Source organism: Typopeltis vanoorti, chromosome 26 (assembly GCF_054136105.1).
Source record: "Typopeltis vanoorti isolate ZY-2024b chromosome 26, IOZ_Tvanoo_1.0, whole genome shotgun sequence".
NCBI lineage: Eukaryota > Metazoa > Arthropoda > Arachnida > Uropygi > Thelyphonidae > Typopeltis > Typopeltis vanoorti.
The window spans coordinates 10597296-10618136 of NC_143574.1; the positions used below are offsets into that span (position 1 = coordinate 10597296).

At 36.7% G+C, this 20841-nt stretch overlaps 1 protein-coding gene across 2 annotated transcripts in view; it reads left to right on the forward strand.

Moving 5' to 3' along the window:
* LOC150092319 (oxysterol-binding protein-related protein 11-like) overlaps positions 1 to 20841 on the forward strand; it is a 375890-nt gene that overhangs the window by 128522 nt on the left and 226527 nt on the right. For both annotated transcript variants that reach the window (XM_090415181.1, XM_090415180.1), the window contains 2 exons: positions 4897 to 4977; positions 6393 to 6472. In XM_090415181.1, coding sequence (XP_090271307.1) covers positions 4897 to 4977; positions 6393 to 6472 — 161 coding nt within the window. The remainder of the gene's footprint in view (positions 1 to 4896; positions 4978 to 6392; positions 6473 to 20841) is intronic.

Below are 20841 nucleotides of genomic sequence, written 5' to 3' on the forward strand. Positions count from 1 at the left end.
CCCCCTAGTATTTTCCATTACATGCTGCCGCAGATAGTTATCCCTTAATAACCGCATAAATTCCAATTCCTTCCTCCCGTGTGTCCTCTCCTCACTCCAATCAATGCGACCATAGTTGAAATCTCCCATAATAATCACCCTCCTTCCACCCATTTCTTCTATTTGCTTGTGCATACTGTCACCACCATCTTTTCCATCACCTGGTCTATAGCAGCACCCAATTGTATATTTAGTTCTGCTAGCCACAATCTCACACCAAATGGCCTCAAATGTACTCTTTTCTCTATCCTGCAATTCAACTTCTATTCTCCTTGGCTGGATCTGATAGCTCATCAGCTATCATCAACAATACTCCTCCCCCCCATTTTATTCTCTCTGTCATTCCTGAACACACTATACCCATCACATTCAATCCCACTGGCTATATCATCTACAGTCAGCCATGTCTCACTAATACCAATAACCTGTGGTTTGGAAGTGCCAACCATGGCCAAAAACTCTTCCTTCTTGTTCCTAATACTCCTAGTATTAGTGTACATGAATTTAAGACCCCCATTAGCCCCAACCCTACCTTGATGCCTTATATTAACTATCCCACTCTGATTTGTTGTCCTTATTTGCTCTGGCATATTATGTTCATTCTTACATTCAACTGCCTCCCTAAGGACTGTATATCTACCCCCCCCCCCTTAACAAATCTAGTTTCCCTGAATTGGCATATCCACTACATTCAGAGCAACACTTTCTCAAGTCTTCTTACACCGTAACCATTCAAATGCAAGCCATCCATCTTATACAGATCCTTTCACTCCACACGTCCACAAATTCCACACCACTCATCATACATAACCCACGCATAAAGTCATTCGCAATTATGGCCCTCCTTTTAAACATTTCACTGTCATACTGTGGCAAAAGACTAATCATTCTAACTCTCTCACTCTTTTCTTTTGCTACCTCAAACAATTCATTCAGGTCTTCTATCATTTCCATTTTATCTCCTTGCAAATCATTCATACCTGCCACAACAATCATTTCTTTCACCCTTTCCTTTTGCTCTTTAATAGACTCAGTTACATCCTTTATGGTCGCACCAGGTTGGTACGATTTTGTCAAATCCTCTACTAACACACCTCGTACTAACGAGTCTCCATGCAGCACTCTATCCTTCATTTTGTTCATGTTCACATTCATACGTCTATTTTTCCTGTCATACCTTTTATTATTGGTTGGTTGGTTCATTCAGTCGACTTTTGTTCATGCACTCTAGCTGCTGTTTTGCCCTTTCTATCGCACCTTTCAACAACGCGATCTCACTCAATGCATCTATCTCATCTTTTTTATTCTCTGAGAAATCATTCTTTATTCACATATTCACAATTCTATATTCACACTCTCACAATTCTCATGTGCAGCCTTGCCGTTTCTTGTCATATCCCTATTTTCTTCATTCTGAAGTTTGACAAAAATATCACACTCACGATCCGAAATACATTTCAGTTCCTCATTCTCCCTACATTTTCTACACACATTCAATCCTTTATTATCTTTTAACCACACTCCGACCGCACTCCACAAAGCGTACATTTCACAGCTAGTACACTGACTCATTTCTTTTATACTACCGTTCTTTGACAAAGATGGCGAACCATCATTACTGGCCGCCATTTTCCTTCGTACAGGTGCCATAATTATTTGCAACGTGTTTTATCAAATTATAGGTTATAACACACCAAAAACACACAAACAGACGCACTAAAATACGCAAGGCAAACAAAACTATGCAATATTAAGTAATTTTATCAACGATAACTGAAAATAATACTTATCTCATCAGGAGCTTGCACGAACACTCTGTTATATATGTTATATGTTGTCATTATGATACTGTATACAAATAATAAAGCAAAGGTAAAGAAATGTTTTCATGACATTTCCTTTTTCTTTCAAATATGTATTAAAATAAACAGAACTGTGAATTACAATTTGATTTTAAAACTTGGAAAACTTAACAAAACATTTAAATGTAGTTTTCTTTTAACCTGCTCAAAAAATGAAATATTTAGCACATAAACGCAACTATCTGTTTAAATTTTAATTTAATAAAAAAACAGAAAGTTTAATGATGTTAAGGTTTACATTCAGCTCTGTAAACCTTTGATTTCAATCTTAAATCATTGATTTGACACAGATTCACTAGTAGCAATTTTTTTGTGAGGACATCCTAGGCAAACAGTTTACAAATCATAAGATTATATTGAATCACTAAAGTTTACCTTGTGAGAATAAAGACTGCTCCAAAATAAAACACACACACACACAAACACACCTCTTTGTACTCTATGAACTCAGTTTCTTTACTGAAAATATCATTCATGGTTGTATAACCATTTCAGCAGTTTTTTCTAATAAGCAATTTCCTCCATTAGCTTAACACTTATTTATAGCTTTATTCATACATTGCAAGTCCTTATTTAATGCCTTTCACATTTTATAATGATGCATGTCTCTTTGTGTCCTATAAGTGCAGCCTCTTGATTAAGAATGTTGTGAACATGTAACCCATCTTGTTATATCACGTGAGACCAGATATTTCTTTTTCTCTAACTCAGTGGAAATTAAAACTCATTTCTGATTAATGCATAAATATACAAAAAATGACTCAAAATTCACTGGGTATGAAAAATTACATTATAAACAATTCTGTTTAATATTTATTTTGTGGTAGGGCATCTTGTAATTTCAGTTCTTTGATAAAGTTTGCACTCGTTTTAACTAGGAAAGGAGGGGGGGTGATGACTGTGTCTTGGAAAATCATGGTCAACCCAATTTCACCATAATTTTGTGTTAAAATAAAATTATGGTGAAATTGGGTGAAACTGCTTAACATAACACAACACCACTTACTGTGACATCCACATTATTACCATTATCATTGTTATTATTCTGAAATGCATTAAAGTATTCCAGAATAATAACAATAATAATAGTAATAATGTGGATGTCACAGTAAGTGGTATTGTGTTATGTTAAGCAGGCATCTAAAGTTATATAAAATGAGAAAAATAAATCCATTCCAGTACTATGAATTGTAATAGTGTTTTCTTGTTTTTTTTTTTTTCATTCTTAGTTTGTACAGCAGTAGACTAAAAAATAATAGCCATTTCCTTAAATTCTAAAAGCTAGTTCTCAACATTTTTGATATATAAAATGTTTGTACTTCCCGCAAGCTCTCTGGTCATTTTTCACACGAAACTTTTATAGTTTCTGTATTCGGCTTTGAAATGATGTTGGATTTAATATCCACTTAATTTATATAATTTTGCATTGCCGAAATGAAGCCTTTGGCTCTTTATTTTAGTAAATACTTTATGCACCGACCGATAGTTCGCTTACGGAAAATACACCCCTTCAACCATTCAAGTTGTTCCCTAGTACTGAGTTTTTGCTCTCTTAGGTTTCTGCCTAGTCTCTGACAAAAACCAATGAGTTTGAAACAGCTATCAGATTAGTGAAACCTATCAAAATGGACCAGTAGAAGGCAACATATGGGTGCTTTTAGCATTTGTGCTTTTCCTGTTAGGTTCAGCTAGGGCAACTTGTAGTTTGGTAGCAGTGTATTCCCACAACTCTATGGTCAATTTTTGCATGAAACTTTTATAGTTTCTGTATTCGGCTTTGAAATTATGTTAGATTTAATATCCACTTAATTTATATAATGTTTTTACCTCTTTTTTTCCTGTAAAGCAAATGTTTTATTTATTTCTATTTTATTTTATTTTATTTTTGTTGTTGTTATTGCAAGTTTTTAACAGTGGTTACTCCAAGCAATACTTGTATGTAGCAATAGATCATCATTAATTTCCTAGTCTAATCAAAAGAAAAGACTATGAAAATTCATTAAAAACCATCAGTGTATGCAGAGTGGTTAGCATATCCACTTTCCAGCCAAAAGGCTGTGGGTTCAAATTGTGCTGTGGGCATGGATATTAGTGATTGTCTGTGAAAATACTAGTGGTGGGCAGTGGATGACATTGCTTTAGTTGGTGGATTGAGCTGCTGGAGATGGAAGTTGTAGAGTAGATGTCCTCCCTCGATAGGTTTTTGGACTCCCTGGAGGTGTCACATAATAATAATATTAATATTATTATTGATATCAGAAATGTCCAAAGATGAGTTACCAAAATAAAAATGTTAAAATATATTTTAGAAAAATCAAGCAGACCATCAGATACCCACGCATGATAAAAACCAGAGAAATGTAGGCCAGTTGATTCAACATTCTACTGTGTACTCTTTTTGGCTCTTTTCTATTCTCTTTTCTATTGTGTACAGTCCTTATATGGGAACTAAAAAGTTCTCATATAAGGACTGTAATGTTTAAATTATAGAGGTCTAACAACAAGGTAACATTCATTTTTGATGAGACTTAGGTCTATCAACAGCCAGAATCTGCATTCCAATCCCAAGAATAGAAGTCAGTGTTATTTCCAGCATTATTCAACTTTTCAAAGTCTGGTGCAAAACTCTTTTAGCCACCTTTTGTGCTAAGGAAGGAATTATTTTGAATTTTTTTTTTTATTTTTTAAATCCATATGATACTTTTAATGAGAATAAGTATAGTAAGACTTTGGAGGGGGGGAAGGGGGGGAATTGCTTAAAGGTTAAAGCTAGATATCTTGTAGAAGACTTCTAGGAATGTAGAGAACTGACAGGGCTTTTGACATAGTAACTCGTCCTCATTTCCCAGTATTATACTGAATGAGCAAATTATAGAGGAAATTCCTCTAAAATTTTCACATTCACGTCCAGGAAAATTTATGCAATCATATATATGAGAAAATTACTTCAAACAAACTCTACATTTTTATATAGTATGATATTTTCACATTTCAGGATCTTCTTTTGCTTAAAGCCACTGCTAATGCCATCATTCAGTCTTTGGAAAGCTGTTATGCAATCTTGCAAATTCAACAAGTAAGTAAATAGTTTGTTCACTTTTTTTGCAATGAGTTGTAGAATATTTTTTCCCTTCCCCTCCCTTACCAGTAAGTAAGTAAGCTGTTCGTTCCTGCTCACAGAAACATCAGAAACAAAGAAAACTAGGAATGGCTATCCTTTTCTAACTTCACAAATCAATCTGGATGAGAAATTGAAATGTTTGCTTCATGATTTTATTGTTGTTATTATTATGTCTCAAGGGAGTCAAGGACTCATCAAGGAAGGTCATACATCACCCACACTGTCATACCTTCTTTCAAATTCATTTACACTAGATATACTCACTGCTTCAACAGACATACTGTTCAACTCACTCATGATTCTATGAGAGAAATATCTAGCTCTCCTCCTTTCTTAACTGCGCACAAACTTAGCTTCCATGTCCTCTTCTTACCGTCCACATAATGAAAAAATTTGTCAACCAATATTCTATAATGCCATTTCAAAAGTTTATCAATCTCTCTCATATTCCTGCACTTTTTCTTATCTACCAATGTGTGTAAAGAGTGTTCTCAATGGATTACTTGCTAACCCTTCCAACTCCTTTTGGAGAGACATCATCGATTGCACATTTCCCAATCCATAGTGAAAAGTCTTGTTACCAGTAGGAAAAATTATGTAGTCCATTATATGAGTTACTGTGGAGAAAGTGGCTTAAAAAAATGACTGCTTGTGGTTCTTTTCATATTCATAACCAAATCAGAAGTTTCTCCTTGAGATTTATGAATAGTTATGGTGCATGCCAGAATTAGGGGGAAGTAATTCCATTTAACTGGTATCATTTTATTGTTATTCAGCATCTACGTTGAGGGGGGGAATAAAAACAGAGAGAGAGAAAGCAGGTATTAATTAGGTCTTAAGATGACTGTCTTCCAAATCTTTTCTAATTTTTTGTGCTCTGAAGATGCTGGATAGAATACCAGTGAAATATAAACAATAAGTTAATAAATAGTTATTTTCTTATCAATTTGTATCCTCATCTATACTGTTAGAATTAATCAACATATATGACAAATGCATAAGCCTTCCTACATGTAATTATCTGACCCATAGAGGGCACCACACATAAAGACATTAAGGTGTTAGGTGTGTTATCAGTTGCAATTTAAATTGTTTCCACAATTACTTGGTTTAGTGCTGTGTGCCTGTCACAGTTTCATTGTGCTCTAATGATGTTGGGTAGAACACGGGCGAAATATTAGTGAGTTTAATGCATTTTTTTCCACTTGGTGCTAGTCATAGTTAAGCTTTATTATGGATATTGAACAACACCTAAGCCTTTCTGTACAAATACATATACTAATTGGTTCAATATGATGATAAAAATCATGACATCCATTTGTATAATTAAGATGCTGTGTTATTTTTAATTACTTTTTAATTTGTTTCAGGTTTCTGTTAATTTTCCTAAAGCTGTAATACAAGAAACTACAACTTCCCATTTGAAAAAACTTAGTGAAACACAAAATGCGTAAGAATGGGATTTAATATTTTATATATATGTTAATATTTTGATCTCTATTGAAAATTCTCATTGTGCAATGCCCTTTTTTATAAAAAAAATATTACTGCAATACAGCTGTATCTAATTTCATTACTTGAAAGAGCATGTCTGAAAAATCAAGTGCTGTACAATGTTAGAGTGCCTTACAATGCCTTAGAGTGTTGTGAATACATTCAGGGTATCTGTATTCAAAACTCTAAGGCAGTGCATTCCACTCAGCCATTCTTCATACAAAGAACTTACACCTCACTCCTTTGCTCACACCATCTTTATACAGTTTCCAGAAATGGCCTCTTCTATTCCTCCAATTCCATGAAAAATATTTTCCACGTTAACCTGGTAATAATCCCTGACTATATTATATATGTCTCAATCATATCCACTCTCCTCCTCCTATTCAGGAGGCTTTGCAAACTGCATTCCCTCAATCTGTCTTCGTACGTCACGTTCCAGAGACTAGTTACTATCTTAATAAATCTTCTCTGGACTCTTCCTAATATATCCTCATCACCAGAGCTCAACAAATATGCTCGTCCGTGGGAAGTAGATTTTGCCAGCTGGTAAGTAGTTGTCATCATCATGTGTATCAAGGATTTAGGCCTAGTGGCCTGTTCCAGCCTTAGAAGTCATCGTTGAATTGTTTAAGAGGATGTCCTGGTTTTCTTTTTCCTAATGGCTTGTACTTTAAGGCTTGTTTTGGTAATCTTTCTATTTTCATTCTTTATACGTGTTCCATCCATTTATGTTAATATTTTTTTTTAAATATATTTAATTAAAAAATAACTTATTTTTTATGAAAAGACAGCCATGCCATTTTAATTTTAAGAAAAGACATGTGGCAAAATGTTCTGAAAGTAATTGAAAAAGCTTAGAAATGGAGGAAAAGAGTATTCTCCCTGTATGCATATAATGAGATCCTGGACTATGGGGAAGATGTCTCTTGACCTCACCCAGTGCTCCAGTTCATCCCACAGATGTTCATTAGGATTTAGATCAGAGCTCTGTGGAAGCCAGTCAAGTTTGTGGACATGAATGTCACCACACTTGACTATGTCATAAGGCAGCAGCCTTATGATATGGTGCATTGTCTTGGTGAAAGAGACAATGGTCATTTCCATAGAAATATCACATACGAGAGGTATCTGAACATACCAGATGTTCAGATACCTCTCGAAGCTTGATGTTTGTGGTCCCACAAACAGAGGCTTAGAAATGGAAATTTTGGTCTCAGACCAAACCAGGAAAAACAGGATCATACTGTCAGCCTTACACCTCCAAATTTCATAGTTGGGGGAAGGGGGGGGGGGTTTACACACTCTGGGAAGAGACGTTCGGCAGACATCCACCACACTCATCCATTTACTCGGTGGAGGTTGTAGCATGATTTGGCACTCCATAACACAGCTCTCCAAACTTCCATGTCCCACTGTACATGCTCTTTGCACCACTGAAGACAACACTACATGTTAATTCAGGTTATGTGAGGCTTGCATATTGCAGTCATACCATAGAAATCCATCATGTTAACTTCAGTTCTGAATGTTTTTGTGCAGATTCGTGTTCCAGTAGATACCTGGAACTCCACATTTAACATGCCAGTCGATGAATGCCTGTTTTTACGTATTATCATTTATGGCACCCAACAGTCGCATTTGGTGAGTGTGGTGGGTTCATCCACTGCAGGTAGCTCTTGCAGTTGACTCCCTGCACTTCCATCTCAGTATAGTATCACTGATTGTTGACTGGATTGTCCACTTTGTCAATAATTTACCAAAAGATAGGCTTACAACATGGCATCCTATCACAATGCCTCTTTCAAACTCCATCAGTTCTCTTCTTGTAGCCATTTCACCCAGGCACAGTTGCACTGACTTTGTAGCATCATATTTTTCCAATTTATACTGATGAAAAACACACCTTCCTTATACAGCTTCCAGGGATGACCTCTCATTCTCACCTGATCTTCCACCGTTTTCTGTAAAATCTCTTCAACATTGTTCCTATAACAACCCCTTACTAACTTGTAGGTCTGTATCATATCACTCCTCTTCCTGCTATCCACTAGACTCTGTGAATTGCATCTTCTCAACCTTTCCTCATATTCAACATTCCAGAGATCAGAAACCTCAGTTGCCTCTGGACTCTTTCCAACATCTCTTCATTCTTTTGAAAACCAGGCGACCAAATCTATGCACAGTAGTCCATGTGTGGCCTAATCAGAGCCTTATACAATGGAACAAGAATCGCCTTACTTCTACAAGTCAGTGTCCTCTGCATCATTCCCAGAATTCTTAGTGTTGTCTTCACAGTTTTGGCAATGCATCCCATAAATTTCAGATCCTTATCCACTATCACCCCAAGATCTCTTATTTCTTCCACCTCCAACAATATATCCCCACCAAGAGTAAGTTCTACATTCCATCTTTGTTTCCCAAATTTTAAAACCTTAAATTTCAAATGGATTTAAGGTTTTGCATTCTCAGATATGAGATATCACTTCTGGTGAATGCACAAATGCTAACCTTGTGCAGAAGGAATTGTACAAGGTGTAGTTTGGACAGCTGAGGTCTGCAATAAAACTGTATTTCATTAAGCTGTCCTCACAGTGGATGCGAGTAGGAGAGTTGAATAGAGTAGGGAGATATAACAGGAGGTGAAAGACTCACAAACATGCTGTACATCGTGGGACTCTGTCTCCTGTCCACATGTGGCCTTCACAGTTCCTCTACATACAACTATACTTTGGACTCCCTCCAGGCAAGAACTGGCAGAGTAAGTGGTAGCAGGATTTTTTGCTAGCTGATTGGGAAGTCTCCTAGTTTATTGTTATCAGGTTTGGTTCTGTGTATTATTTAGCACTCAGCCTGCAAAACTGTTTTGATGTATCCTCAAATGGGGGAAGGTCTATGTAAATATCAGAATTATGACTGTATGGACATAGACCCCTTCCCGATTTGAGGGAACCTCAAAATTAAATCTTATCTCTGATGAGCAGTTTGGATTCCGAGAGAACTACTCCATCAAACAAGTTCTCAGAGTTGTGAAAAACATCAGCATCTGGAAGCAGCACACAGGGAAAGCAGCAACTGGAAGCAGCACACAGGGAAAATCTTCCTGGACATTTCCAAAGCATTCAATAAAATATGGCATATAATAGGCTTCTTCTTTTTTATTATTATTATTTTTTTTTTGCTAAAACTCCTGAAGGACAAATTTCCACTAGAACTAGTTAAACCTGTCAAGTCCTGTCTCAGCAATTACAGATTCTAAGTGAAGCTGCAGTGAATCAGATTGTCTAAATGCAAAATTACAGCAGGCATCCTCTAATGCTCCCTGTTATTACCTCTCCTGTTTGCAATCATGTGCAGTTGCCACCACAGAGGATCTATACACAGACAATATTGCAGTAATGACACATTCCCTGTGACCTAGATTAGCAACTGAAAAACTGCAAAATGCAATCTCAGAACTAGGACAATCACTTAAAAAACAATGCTTTGATGTTAATGTAGACCAGAGCATTGCAGTGCTGTTTGGCATCCCTCTTCTGTTGCAACCAGTAGCCAAATATCTAGTTGTATTTAGAGGTACATAGATACAGGACTTTGGTAAAGGATATTGATAAGGAAACTGCTTGATAAAAGATATTGATAAGGATACCGTTTGATAAAGGATATTGCAGTAATGATGCACTCCATCTGACCCAGATTAGCAACTGAAAAACTGCAAAATGCAAACTCAGAACTAGGACAATGGTTCAAAAAATGGTGAATTGATGTCAATGCAGACAAGAGCACTGCAGTGCTATTCAGAAAATGACAAGTATCCCCTGGGAGACAGGATCATAATGTTTGGCATCCCCCATTCTGTGGTAATAGCCAAATACTTAGGATACAATTAGATAAAGAGCTTTGCTTTACAACTCTTGTCCATAATAGGGCGATAGGACAGCTATACCTGTTACTCAATGAACATAGCCGGATAGGCCTGGAACTTTAACTCTTCCTATACAAGATGCTGATCAGGCCAGTCCTAACGTATAGCTCACCTTCTTCACCTTCTTGAAATCGCACAACATATTCAAAAGTTAACAAATTATAAGGGTGATCTGAAAAGTTCTCAGCCTTGACCATAGATGGCAACACTATCGGCATGACTTTTTTTTTTTTTAAGTTGGTACATCTGTCATAAGCAGCCGTGTGAAATTGCAAATCTATCTAGTAGTTTTTTTATACTGCTGTCTGAAGCAAAAGTGTTGTCTGTATGTATCCCTTGAAATGGATAAAATTGAGTATTGTGCAGTTATAAAATTCTTTGTAAAAGAAGGTTTAATGCCAAAAGAAATTCATTCAAAGTTCATAAAAGTTTATGGGCACTCTTCTCCTTCATTTTCAAATTAAGAAATGGGCTGCTGAGTTTAAACATGGCCATACCAGCCTTGAAGATAATCCACGTGAAGGGCATCCAAAAAGTGTAACAACACCAGAAATCATTGACCAATTGCACGATATGGTATTGGATGACCAGTGAGTCAAAGTGTGTGAAATTGCTGAGACTATAGGCATTTTAAAAGAACACGTAGGATGTATTTTGCATGAGGAATTGGAAATGAAAAAGCTTTGTGCAAGATGGGTGCTGCACTTGCTCACAGCAGATCAAAAACACACTTGCATTAAAATCTCTGAATAGTGCTTAGAGCTTTTTAACAAGAATAAAACTGATTTTGTGCATCGATTTATTACTATGGATGAGACTTGGATTAACACACCAGAATACAAACAGCACTCAAAACAGTGGACAGAAGCTGGTTGTTCAGCGCCAAAGAAGACAAAATCAGTTCCATCAACAGGAAAGGTCATGGCATCAATGGTTTGGAATGCTAAAGGGATTTTGTTTGTTAATTATCTTGAAAAGGATAAAACAAATAAACGGGGAATATTATTCCAGTCTTTTAACCAGACTAGACAAAAAAATTCGTGAGAAAAGACCCAGTTTGCAAAAGAAAAAAATCATCTTTAATCAGGACAATGCACCTGCCCACAAACATGTTTTGGCAATAGGAAAATTAAGGGATCTGACTTCTCCCTCAGAAGTCAGAGGGAGCCAATTCCCCAGATTTGGCTCCCTCTGACTTCTGTCTCAGCGTTTTTTTGCATCTAGAGGTGATTGCAGCTGTAGAGGGGTATTTTGCACATCTTACTGAGAACCACTACAGGGACAGGAAAATGGTGCTGGAGCATCGCTGGAATAAATGTATTAGTCTTCAGGGAGATTATGTTGAAAAAAAAAAATTTTGAAATTATAAATTTGTTTTTTCATTGTTAGGCTGAGGACTTTTCAGACCACTCTCGTACAGATAATTTAAAACAAATGTTTATGAATAGTATTCAATGCACCTTAGTAAGAAACATATAGCTTGTAAGAAACACAGCTTCAATGAGAAGCCAGTATCTCTTAGAACCAAACTTTCCTATGAAAACAAAAAGTTGAAAAATTCTTTGCAAATGCTGCCTTCCATCCTAACCTATTAATTCACCAAAGTGTAGACTACATTGAGCATGACTCTGCAAACCATAAATATCCCAAAACTGTACTGAACAGAATGTTTTAAAACTCGCTACCAGAAGTCCAAAATGGGTGAGCTTTGAAGGCTAAAGAACTAAGAAGCCAGTATTCTTGAGAATTAAACTTTCCTGTGCAGAAAAGCTGCAGAATTCTTTGCAAATGCTACCATCCATTCTAAACTATTAATCCACTAAGGTGTAGACTATATTCAGCATGACCTTGCAAAACACAGACATCTCAGAACTGTATTTAACAGGTGTTTTTAAACTCAGTTCCAGAAGTCCAAAATCAGTGAGCTGAAAGGCTCAATAACATTCTGAGTCCATTGTAGCCTACTACTTAGTAGCAGACTACAATGATCTCTCATGCAGATTCGTGTTTTTGTGCAGTAGAACATCTACTATCTTCAATAGTAGATATTCTACATCTACTAGTGGATGATCTTCAGTAGTAGACTACAATGATCAAATATCTCAAAAAATGCACTGTTCTAACAGGGAAACGTTTTTTGTTTTTAAAAAAAAAATTGTTGCTGGTAGCCCTCAGTGGGTGAACCAAGTGCTCAGTCTCCCTTAATCCAACAATTTCTTTGCAGATCTAACAAAGGAACTATAGATCCAATTAATTCATTTTGCCAGAACAGTTATCACTTAACTTTAGCATTATCTTATTAGATATGGCTCCCACTGGTGACACCTCAGTATAGATCGAAACTGATCTGGATAGTGACCCTTCCCATAATGTTTTTGAATTATGGAATGCTAAGGCAATTGATATTAGGTCAACAGCCTCTGTACAAGTAGACCAGTTGTTAAGTTACTTTGTGCCTATGCTTACACTTGGGTATAGAATTAACACAAGAATATAATTTCTTGTCAAGTGTAATTTACATTGCAACCAGGTGGGAAATTTTTCCTTAGTACTTGGCTCATTTATTTTACAATATGTTTTAATGATATCACTTTTTTATGAAATAGATAAAATATTATAGGAATAAATTGCCAAAATCAGTTGAATAATGCAGCAAGTTTGCAGCATTTTACTACCTTCTGTCTGCTTTACAGTTTTACAGCGCCCATTTTATTACGTTTTTGCATAAATAGCAGAGGAGCACCTTATACAATCTAAGGAATAACATGTTTCAAATTTTAGCAAACATGACTGAATGAGGTAACCTGTGGAGCTGTCCGTGAACAATTCCACTGAGAGAGAGACACAAACACAGCAAAGAAAATATATTAAGGAGAAGGAAAGCTCTGAAAGTGACAATTTCCATATATACACTGACAGAAGCAAAACTGAAGGGAATGTCAATTGTTCTTTTATTGCATATTACATAACATTTTTTTCTCATTCATCCTGACAACAAAAGCTTCTCACCATCATCAAATTCCTGCCATGTACCCTCAAGGGGTGTACATGATAGTACTACATGAAAAATTTACATCATTACTAACTTCCTATCTACAATTTTCCTCCAGATCAATCTGTTACTTGTCAAGATTCCAATATTATCAGATCTTATATTTCTGTTGTCTGAGGCACTTTGTACCGTATCAATCCACCTATATCTTGGTCTTCCTCTGGCCCATTTTCCTGCCAACCTGGCAGAGAACACTCGTTTTGCTAATCTTTCCTCTCCCATTCTGTTTCAATGACCATATCACCTGAGATTAGCTCTGCTAACGCATTCCTGGATGCTGACAATGTCAAGTTCTTTCCTAATATCCTTGTTTTTAATATGATATTGCCATTGATGCCATCTGTTCACACCTCTAATCTTTCTCGGGATTCTCATATCTGCAGTCTCTAGTCTTTGGTCAAGTGTTTTACTTCTGACCCAGCTCTCAGATCCATAAGTTAAAATTGGTTTGAACACTGTCTTGTATACAGCTAATTTAGTGTCATGACTAATTTCTCTCTTATTCCATATGAATTTATTCAATTGACTTCCTACCTTACCAGCTTTGTTGATTCTGTTGTCTATTTCCATATTTAATTTACCATCTTCACTAAAAATTGTACTTAAGTAGGTCAAATGTTTTACTTGTTCCACAGGTTCTCTGTTCACAAAACAGTTGACATTTTCAACGATTCTGCCTATTTTCATTTTCTTTGTCTTTTTATTGCTGACCTTCATGCCATATCTACTACAACAGTTATTCAATTTAGTCGGGGAATCTTGCAGATTTGTAGCAGATTTATATTTATTGATAAGTATAACATCGTCCGCATAAAGCAAAGAGCTGACATTAACATCTCCAATTTTGATATCATATCTAATACCACTTTCCTTCATAATGTGATCCATATAGATAATGAATAACAGAGGGGATAATGTACATTCTTGTCTCACACCATATTTAACATTAAACCATCATCCTGTACCTCCTTCAGTTCTAACTGCTGACTTACAACTCAAATAAAGACTAAGTTTTGCTTGACACCATATAACTGTAGAATATTGAATAGCTTCTCTCTTGACACCTTGTTGTATGCCTTTTCCAGATCTACAAAACTTAAATAGAGATCTTTTTATATTCCCATGATTTCTCAAGTATTTGTCATAAAGTAAAGATCTGATCCTGACAGCCTCTATTTGGCCTGAATCCAGCTTGTTCTTCACCAAGCTTTTCTTCCACAATTCTTCTCAACCGTTTCTCAAGTATACTTGCATAGATCTTGCCAGGAACACTCAGTAGGGAAATACCTCTGTAATTCTCACATTCAGTTTTATTTCCCTTTTTATATATGGGTACTATGAGAGCTCTACTCCAATCATCGGGAATTCGTCCCTCTGTCCAGGCTTCTGAACTATGCAGTGCAGCCACTGTAAGACTCTTATACCACCATACTTCAGCATTTCTGGTCGAATATCATCTACTCCTGCTGCCTTTCCACATTTCATGCCTTTGATGGCTTTTTTTCCTACTTTAAGTATGCATATGTATTCCTGACCGTATGCCTTTTGAGTGTTTTTTACCACTGTGCTATCACTGCTTGTTTCATTCAGCAATTTCTTGAAGTAATTACTCCATACTTCAAGGATATCTTTTTCTCCCGTTTTCATGTCACCTTTATCATCTCTAACTCCTTTTACAGCACTCTTACCTCCATTTCTAAGCTTCTTCAACAACCTCCAAAATATTTTGCCACCTTATTGATATTTATTTTCTATGTTCTTGCCAAAGTCCTCCCATGACTTTTGTTTAGCTAGTTTTACGCAGTGTTTAGCTTTCTTACATTTGCCTTTGTATTCTCTTAGAGCACAAGCTGACTTATTTGCCACGAACTTTTGATATGCTTTCTTCTTTTCCTTCACTGCCTCTTTAACTTTCTGTGTCCACCATGGAGTTCTGATTTTTCTATCCTTGCCGACAACCTCACCACATGCCTCTGGCTGAATCAATCAATCAAGGTTTTCTTCAAGGCTTGCCACTGAATCTCTAAGGTTTGGTTGCTGTTCTCAAACTTTTTCATTTTTTCTTCAATAATCTTTGTGTATTTTAGTCTACAGTTCACATCTGAGAGCTGCTCAACTTTAATTCGCTTTAAAACTTTCTTACATGTTATTCTTTTCAATATGAAATTCAGTTTCATCCTGCTCAAGACTAAATAGTGATCACTTTCAATTTCAAATCCTCAGTACACTCTGGTGTCCTGCACCAGGGAGAAAGCATCACTATCAACAATAACATAGTCAATAAGACGTTTCTTATTCCTTGCCTCTTCTCTCCATGTGAATTTGTGCACATTTATATGTTGGAACATGGTGTTAGTAATAAGCAGTCCATGTCCTGAGCAGAAATCCAACAGGTATTTGCCATTATTATTAACTTTGCTCTTTTCTCCAAATTTTCCCAAAATATTTTTGTATGTCTGACAATCATTTTCTATTCTGCTATTTAGATCCCCAACAAGGACCAACTTTTCCTTTTTCATTGTGTCAGCAGCTTTCTCTAAATCCTCAAAAAATTCCTCCACTTCTACCTTAGAATAGAACCTTCTGTGGGACCATAGGCACAAATAAGTCTCATTGTCCAGTTCCTCATTCTCATATTTGCCCACATCACTCTACTTGAGACTGCCTGCCATTCAAGAAGATTAGCCTCGTATTTAATGTTGAATACAATGGCTACTCCTTGTTTTCCTTGGTTGTCATTACCTGAATATAACATTTTGTATTTATTGCTCAGAAAGATCTCACCAGTTTTTGTCTTTTTTGTTTCAGTCACCCATATTATGTCGATCTGGTACTTATCCAATTCCTCAGCTAGCTCCATTTCTTTGCCATTCAGGGTTCTTATGTTGATAGTACTAATCTTTAACTCTGGTGATGTTGAGTTGGGGTGTTTTTTCATTAAAACTTTAATTGAATCAAATGGCTACGACACTGATCTCATTCAATGGATAATAGTTCTACATTGAATGTAGAATATTTCCTAACCTGTAGCCAGAATATTGAAGAAGTTTTCCTGATACACCAAATGTTCCTATCAATAAAATTTCTGGTCTTTTACTAGTCACAAAAGACAAACTTTTGCTTCTCTCTCTAGCTAGTGTTTACCAGATTCCTTGAAATGTAATATAACCTACATTATACATGCAGGCAATTCTGTGGAGAAAAAAAGAATTAGTAAATATCTAAATATCAGTACTGCATTGTTAATGCCTTACTTCAAAAGTCTGGTCTTTGCACAATATGGGATTGAGACTAAGCATAGTATCCTTTGGAATGAGGCTCACCTTCTCTTGAATGTCTCTTCAAAGAAAGTTGTAACATCAGCATAATTTAAATTGCTTCTCCTTCTCTCTCTCTATCAAAAGTATGCAAAATTCTCATCCTATGTAAATATTAGAAATGATTTATTACATATTTGATATGATCCTTCTAGCATATGGAACTTGGTTATTATTGGTTAAAGAATTGTTCTGTTTGCATTGTGCTCTCAATTAATTTTTATTATTTTTTATTTTTATGTTCCACTTTGATATATTAGTTTCAGTACTAAATACATCAGATTTGTGTATGAAATATTTGCACTAATTTTTCTATTGAAGTTATTTACTGTGGCTTAACATATTTTCTCTCTAGAAATCCAGCAGGTATTTTACCATTATTATTATAGTCCTTTTTCCAAGTATGTGCAAAACATTTCTCTTAGTCTCAGCTTCACTATTCTACTATTCATTTCCTTTTCCATTATATGAGTTCGAGGTTATATCGTAGTGTGTAGTGTTCATGCAAGCTCCTGATAAGATAAGTATTATTTTCAGTTATCGTTGATAAAATTACTTAATATTGCGTAGTTTTGTTTGCCTTGCGTATTTTAGGGCGTCTGTTTGTGTGTTTTTGGTGTGTTATAACTTATTGTTTGATAAAACACGTTGCAATAATTATGGCACCTGTACGAAGGAAAATGGCGGCCAGTAATGATGGTTCGCCATCTTTGTCAAAGAACGGTAGTATAAAAGAAATGAGTCAGTGTACTAGCTGTGAAATGTACGCTTTGCGGAGTGCGGTCGGAGTGTGGATAGATGATAATAAAGGATTGAATGTGTGTGTAGAAAATGTAGGGAGAATGAGGAATTGAAGTGTATTTCGGATCGTGAGTGTGATATTTTTGTCAAACTTCAGAATGAAGAAAATAGCGATATGACAAGAAACGGCAAGGTTGTACATGAGAATTATGAGAGTGTGAATGTAGAAAGTGTGAATGATAGTATTAATGGTTTCTCAGAGAATAAAAAAGATTAGATAGATGCATTGAGTGAGATCGCATTGTTGAATGGTGCGATAGAAAGGGCAAAACAGCAGCTAGAGTGCATGAACAAAAGTCGACTGAATGAACCAACCAATAATAAAAGGTATGACAGGAAAAATAGGCGTATGAATGTGAACATGAACAAAATGAAGGATAGAGTGCTGTATGGAGACTCGTTAGTACGAGGTGTGTTCGTAGAGGATTTGACAAAATCGTACCAACCTGGTGCGACCATAAAGGAAGTAACTGAGTCTATTAAAGAGCAAAAGGAAAGGGTGAAAGAAATGATTGTTGTGGCATGTACGAATGATTTGAAAGGAGATAAAATGGAAATGATAGAAGACCTGAATGAATTGTTTGAGGTAGCAAAAGAAAAGAGTGAGAGAGTTAGAATGATTAGTCTTTTGCCACAGTATGACAGTGAAATGTTTAAAAGGAGGGCCATAATTGCGAATGACTTTATGCATGGGTTATGTATGACGAGTGGTGTGGAATTTGTGGACGTGTGGAGTGAGTTTGATGGGCGAAAGGATCTATATAAGATGGATGGCTTACATTTGAATGGTTATGGTGTAAGAAGACTTGAGAAAGTGTTGCTGAATGTAGTGGATGTGCAAATTCAGGGAAACTAGATTTGTTAAGGGGGGGGGAGTAGATATACAGTCCTTAGGGAGGCAGTTGAATGTAAGAATGAATATAATATGCTAGAGCAAATAAGGACAACAAACCAGAGTGGGATAGTTAATATAAGGCATCAAGGTAGGGTTGGGGCTAATGGGGGTCTTAAATTCATGTATACTAATACTAGGAGTATTAGGAACAAGAAGGAAGAGTTTTTGGCCATGGTTGGCACTTCCAGACCACAGGATTATTGGTATTAGTGAAACATGGCTGACTGTAGATGATGTAGCTAGTGGGATTGAATGTGATGGGTATAGTGTGTTCAGGAATGATAGAGAGAATAAAATGGTGGGGGGAGTATTGTTGATGATAGCTGATGAGCTACAGCCAAGGAAAATAGAAGTTGAATTGCAGGATAGTGAAAAGAGCACATTTGAGGCCATTTGGTGTGAGATTGTGGCTAGCAGAACTAAATATACAATTGGGTGCTGCTATAGACCAGGTGATGGAAAAGATGGTGGTGACAGTATGCACAAGCAAATAGAAGAAATGAGTGGAAGGAGGGTGATTATTATGGGAGATTTCAACTATGGTCGCATTGATTGGAGTGAGGAGAGGACACACGGGAGGAAGGAATTGGATTTTATGTGGTTATTAAGGGATAACTATCTGCGACAGCATGTAATGGAAAATACTAGGGGTCAGAGAGTGCTTGACCTAGTAATTACATCTGAGGATTTGGCTGTAACAAATATGACCACGTTGCCACCAATCGGTGAGAGTGATCATAGGGTCTTGACTTGGGAGGTGGCTAAAGGTGTAGAATTTTCAATTAAGACAGGGTACATGTGTAATTATCGGGCTGGAAAGTATGACAAGCTTAGGAGTTTGATTGGCTCAGTGCCATGGCATGTACAACTGCAAGGACTAGAAGTTGATAGTGCATGGGAGGTAGTTAAGAAGTGCTTGCACGAAGCAATGCTTGACTGTATACCTTGAGTCCGAATAATAAATCAAGTAGGGGTTAAATGGATGAATAACACCATTAAGCTTGAGCTGCAAAAAAAGAAACAACTATGGAGGGAATTTAAGGAGAAAGGTGACCGGCAGGCACATGAACAGTATAAAGCGCAGGCCAGAAGGGTAACTAGTGTGGTAAGAAAAGCAAAAAAGGATTATGAAAGAACATTGGCCATGCAGGCTAAAGAGAATCCTAAACAGTTTTTTAGATATATAGCAAGTAAAAGGAAAAATGTACATGGCAGAATGATTTTAAAGAATGCCGATGGTAGGGAGGTAACTGAATCAGTTGAGATAGCTGAGTTACTGAGTGAGCACTTTGCAAGAATATATCATCCAGGTGGTGACATTGCAGAAACGAATAAACCAGTAGATTATACGGAAATTGTGGTGAATGAAGTGGAGGTGAGTAGTCTATTGCATAACCTGAATGTCAATACATCTGTGTGATTGGATGGTATACCAGCTCGTGTGGTACGAGAAGCAGCTAAAGAATTGTCAGTACCCTTGACCATTTTGTTTAATTTGAGTCTCGGGTGTGGGTTAGTCCCGAGCGGGTGGAAGGAGAAGAAAATAGTTCCACTGCATAAAGGTGGTTCCAAGACTGCTGTTGTAAATTACTGACCGATTAGCATATCAGGAATCATTGTCAAGGTCTTAGAGAAATTAATCAAGAAAAGAATACAGGATTGAATAGATGAAAATGGGATATTGTATGTGGTCAACATGGTTTTGTGAAGGGTAGATCATGCCTCAGTAACTTGCTCACGTTTTATAACACAGTGACGGCTGAACTGGATAGGGGTAATGGGGTTACAGTGATACTACTGGACCTTGCCAATGCCTTTGACAGGATACCACATGGAACCCTAATCAGTAAATTGGAGCAGATGGGGATAGATATAGGGTTGGTAAGATGGATAGGAGGGTGGTTGAAGGAGAGATACCAGAGGGTGGTTTATTCAGGAGTGGAGTCAAAAAGACGTCTTGTGACTAGTGGAGTGCCGCAGGGCTCTGTTCTTGGGCCACTGCTTTTCAATTTGTTCATCAATGATAATGGAAAGGATTTGAGAGGAAGTGTTCACTTGTTTGCTGATGATGAAAGTTGGGTAGAGCAATTGTGAGTGCACAGGATGTCAAAATTTTACAGGATGATTTGGATAGTTTGGAGGACTGGGCTAGGAAAAATGGATGTCAGTTTAATGTGGCAAAGTGTAAGGTTATGCACTTTGGGGTGAAAAGAATAGCAGCAGTATATCGCATTGGTGGAACCGTACTCCAGGAGATTGATGAGGCCAGGGATTTGGGAGTGCTGGTGGATAGGGAGTTGAAGTTTAGGGGGCACATTGCAAAAGTGACTAAAAC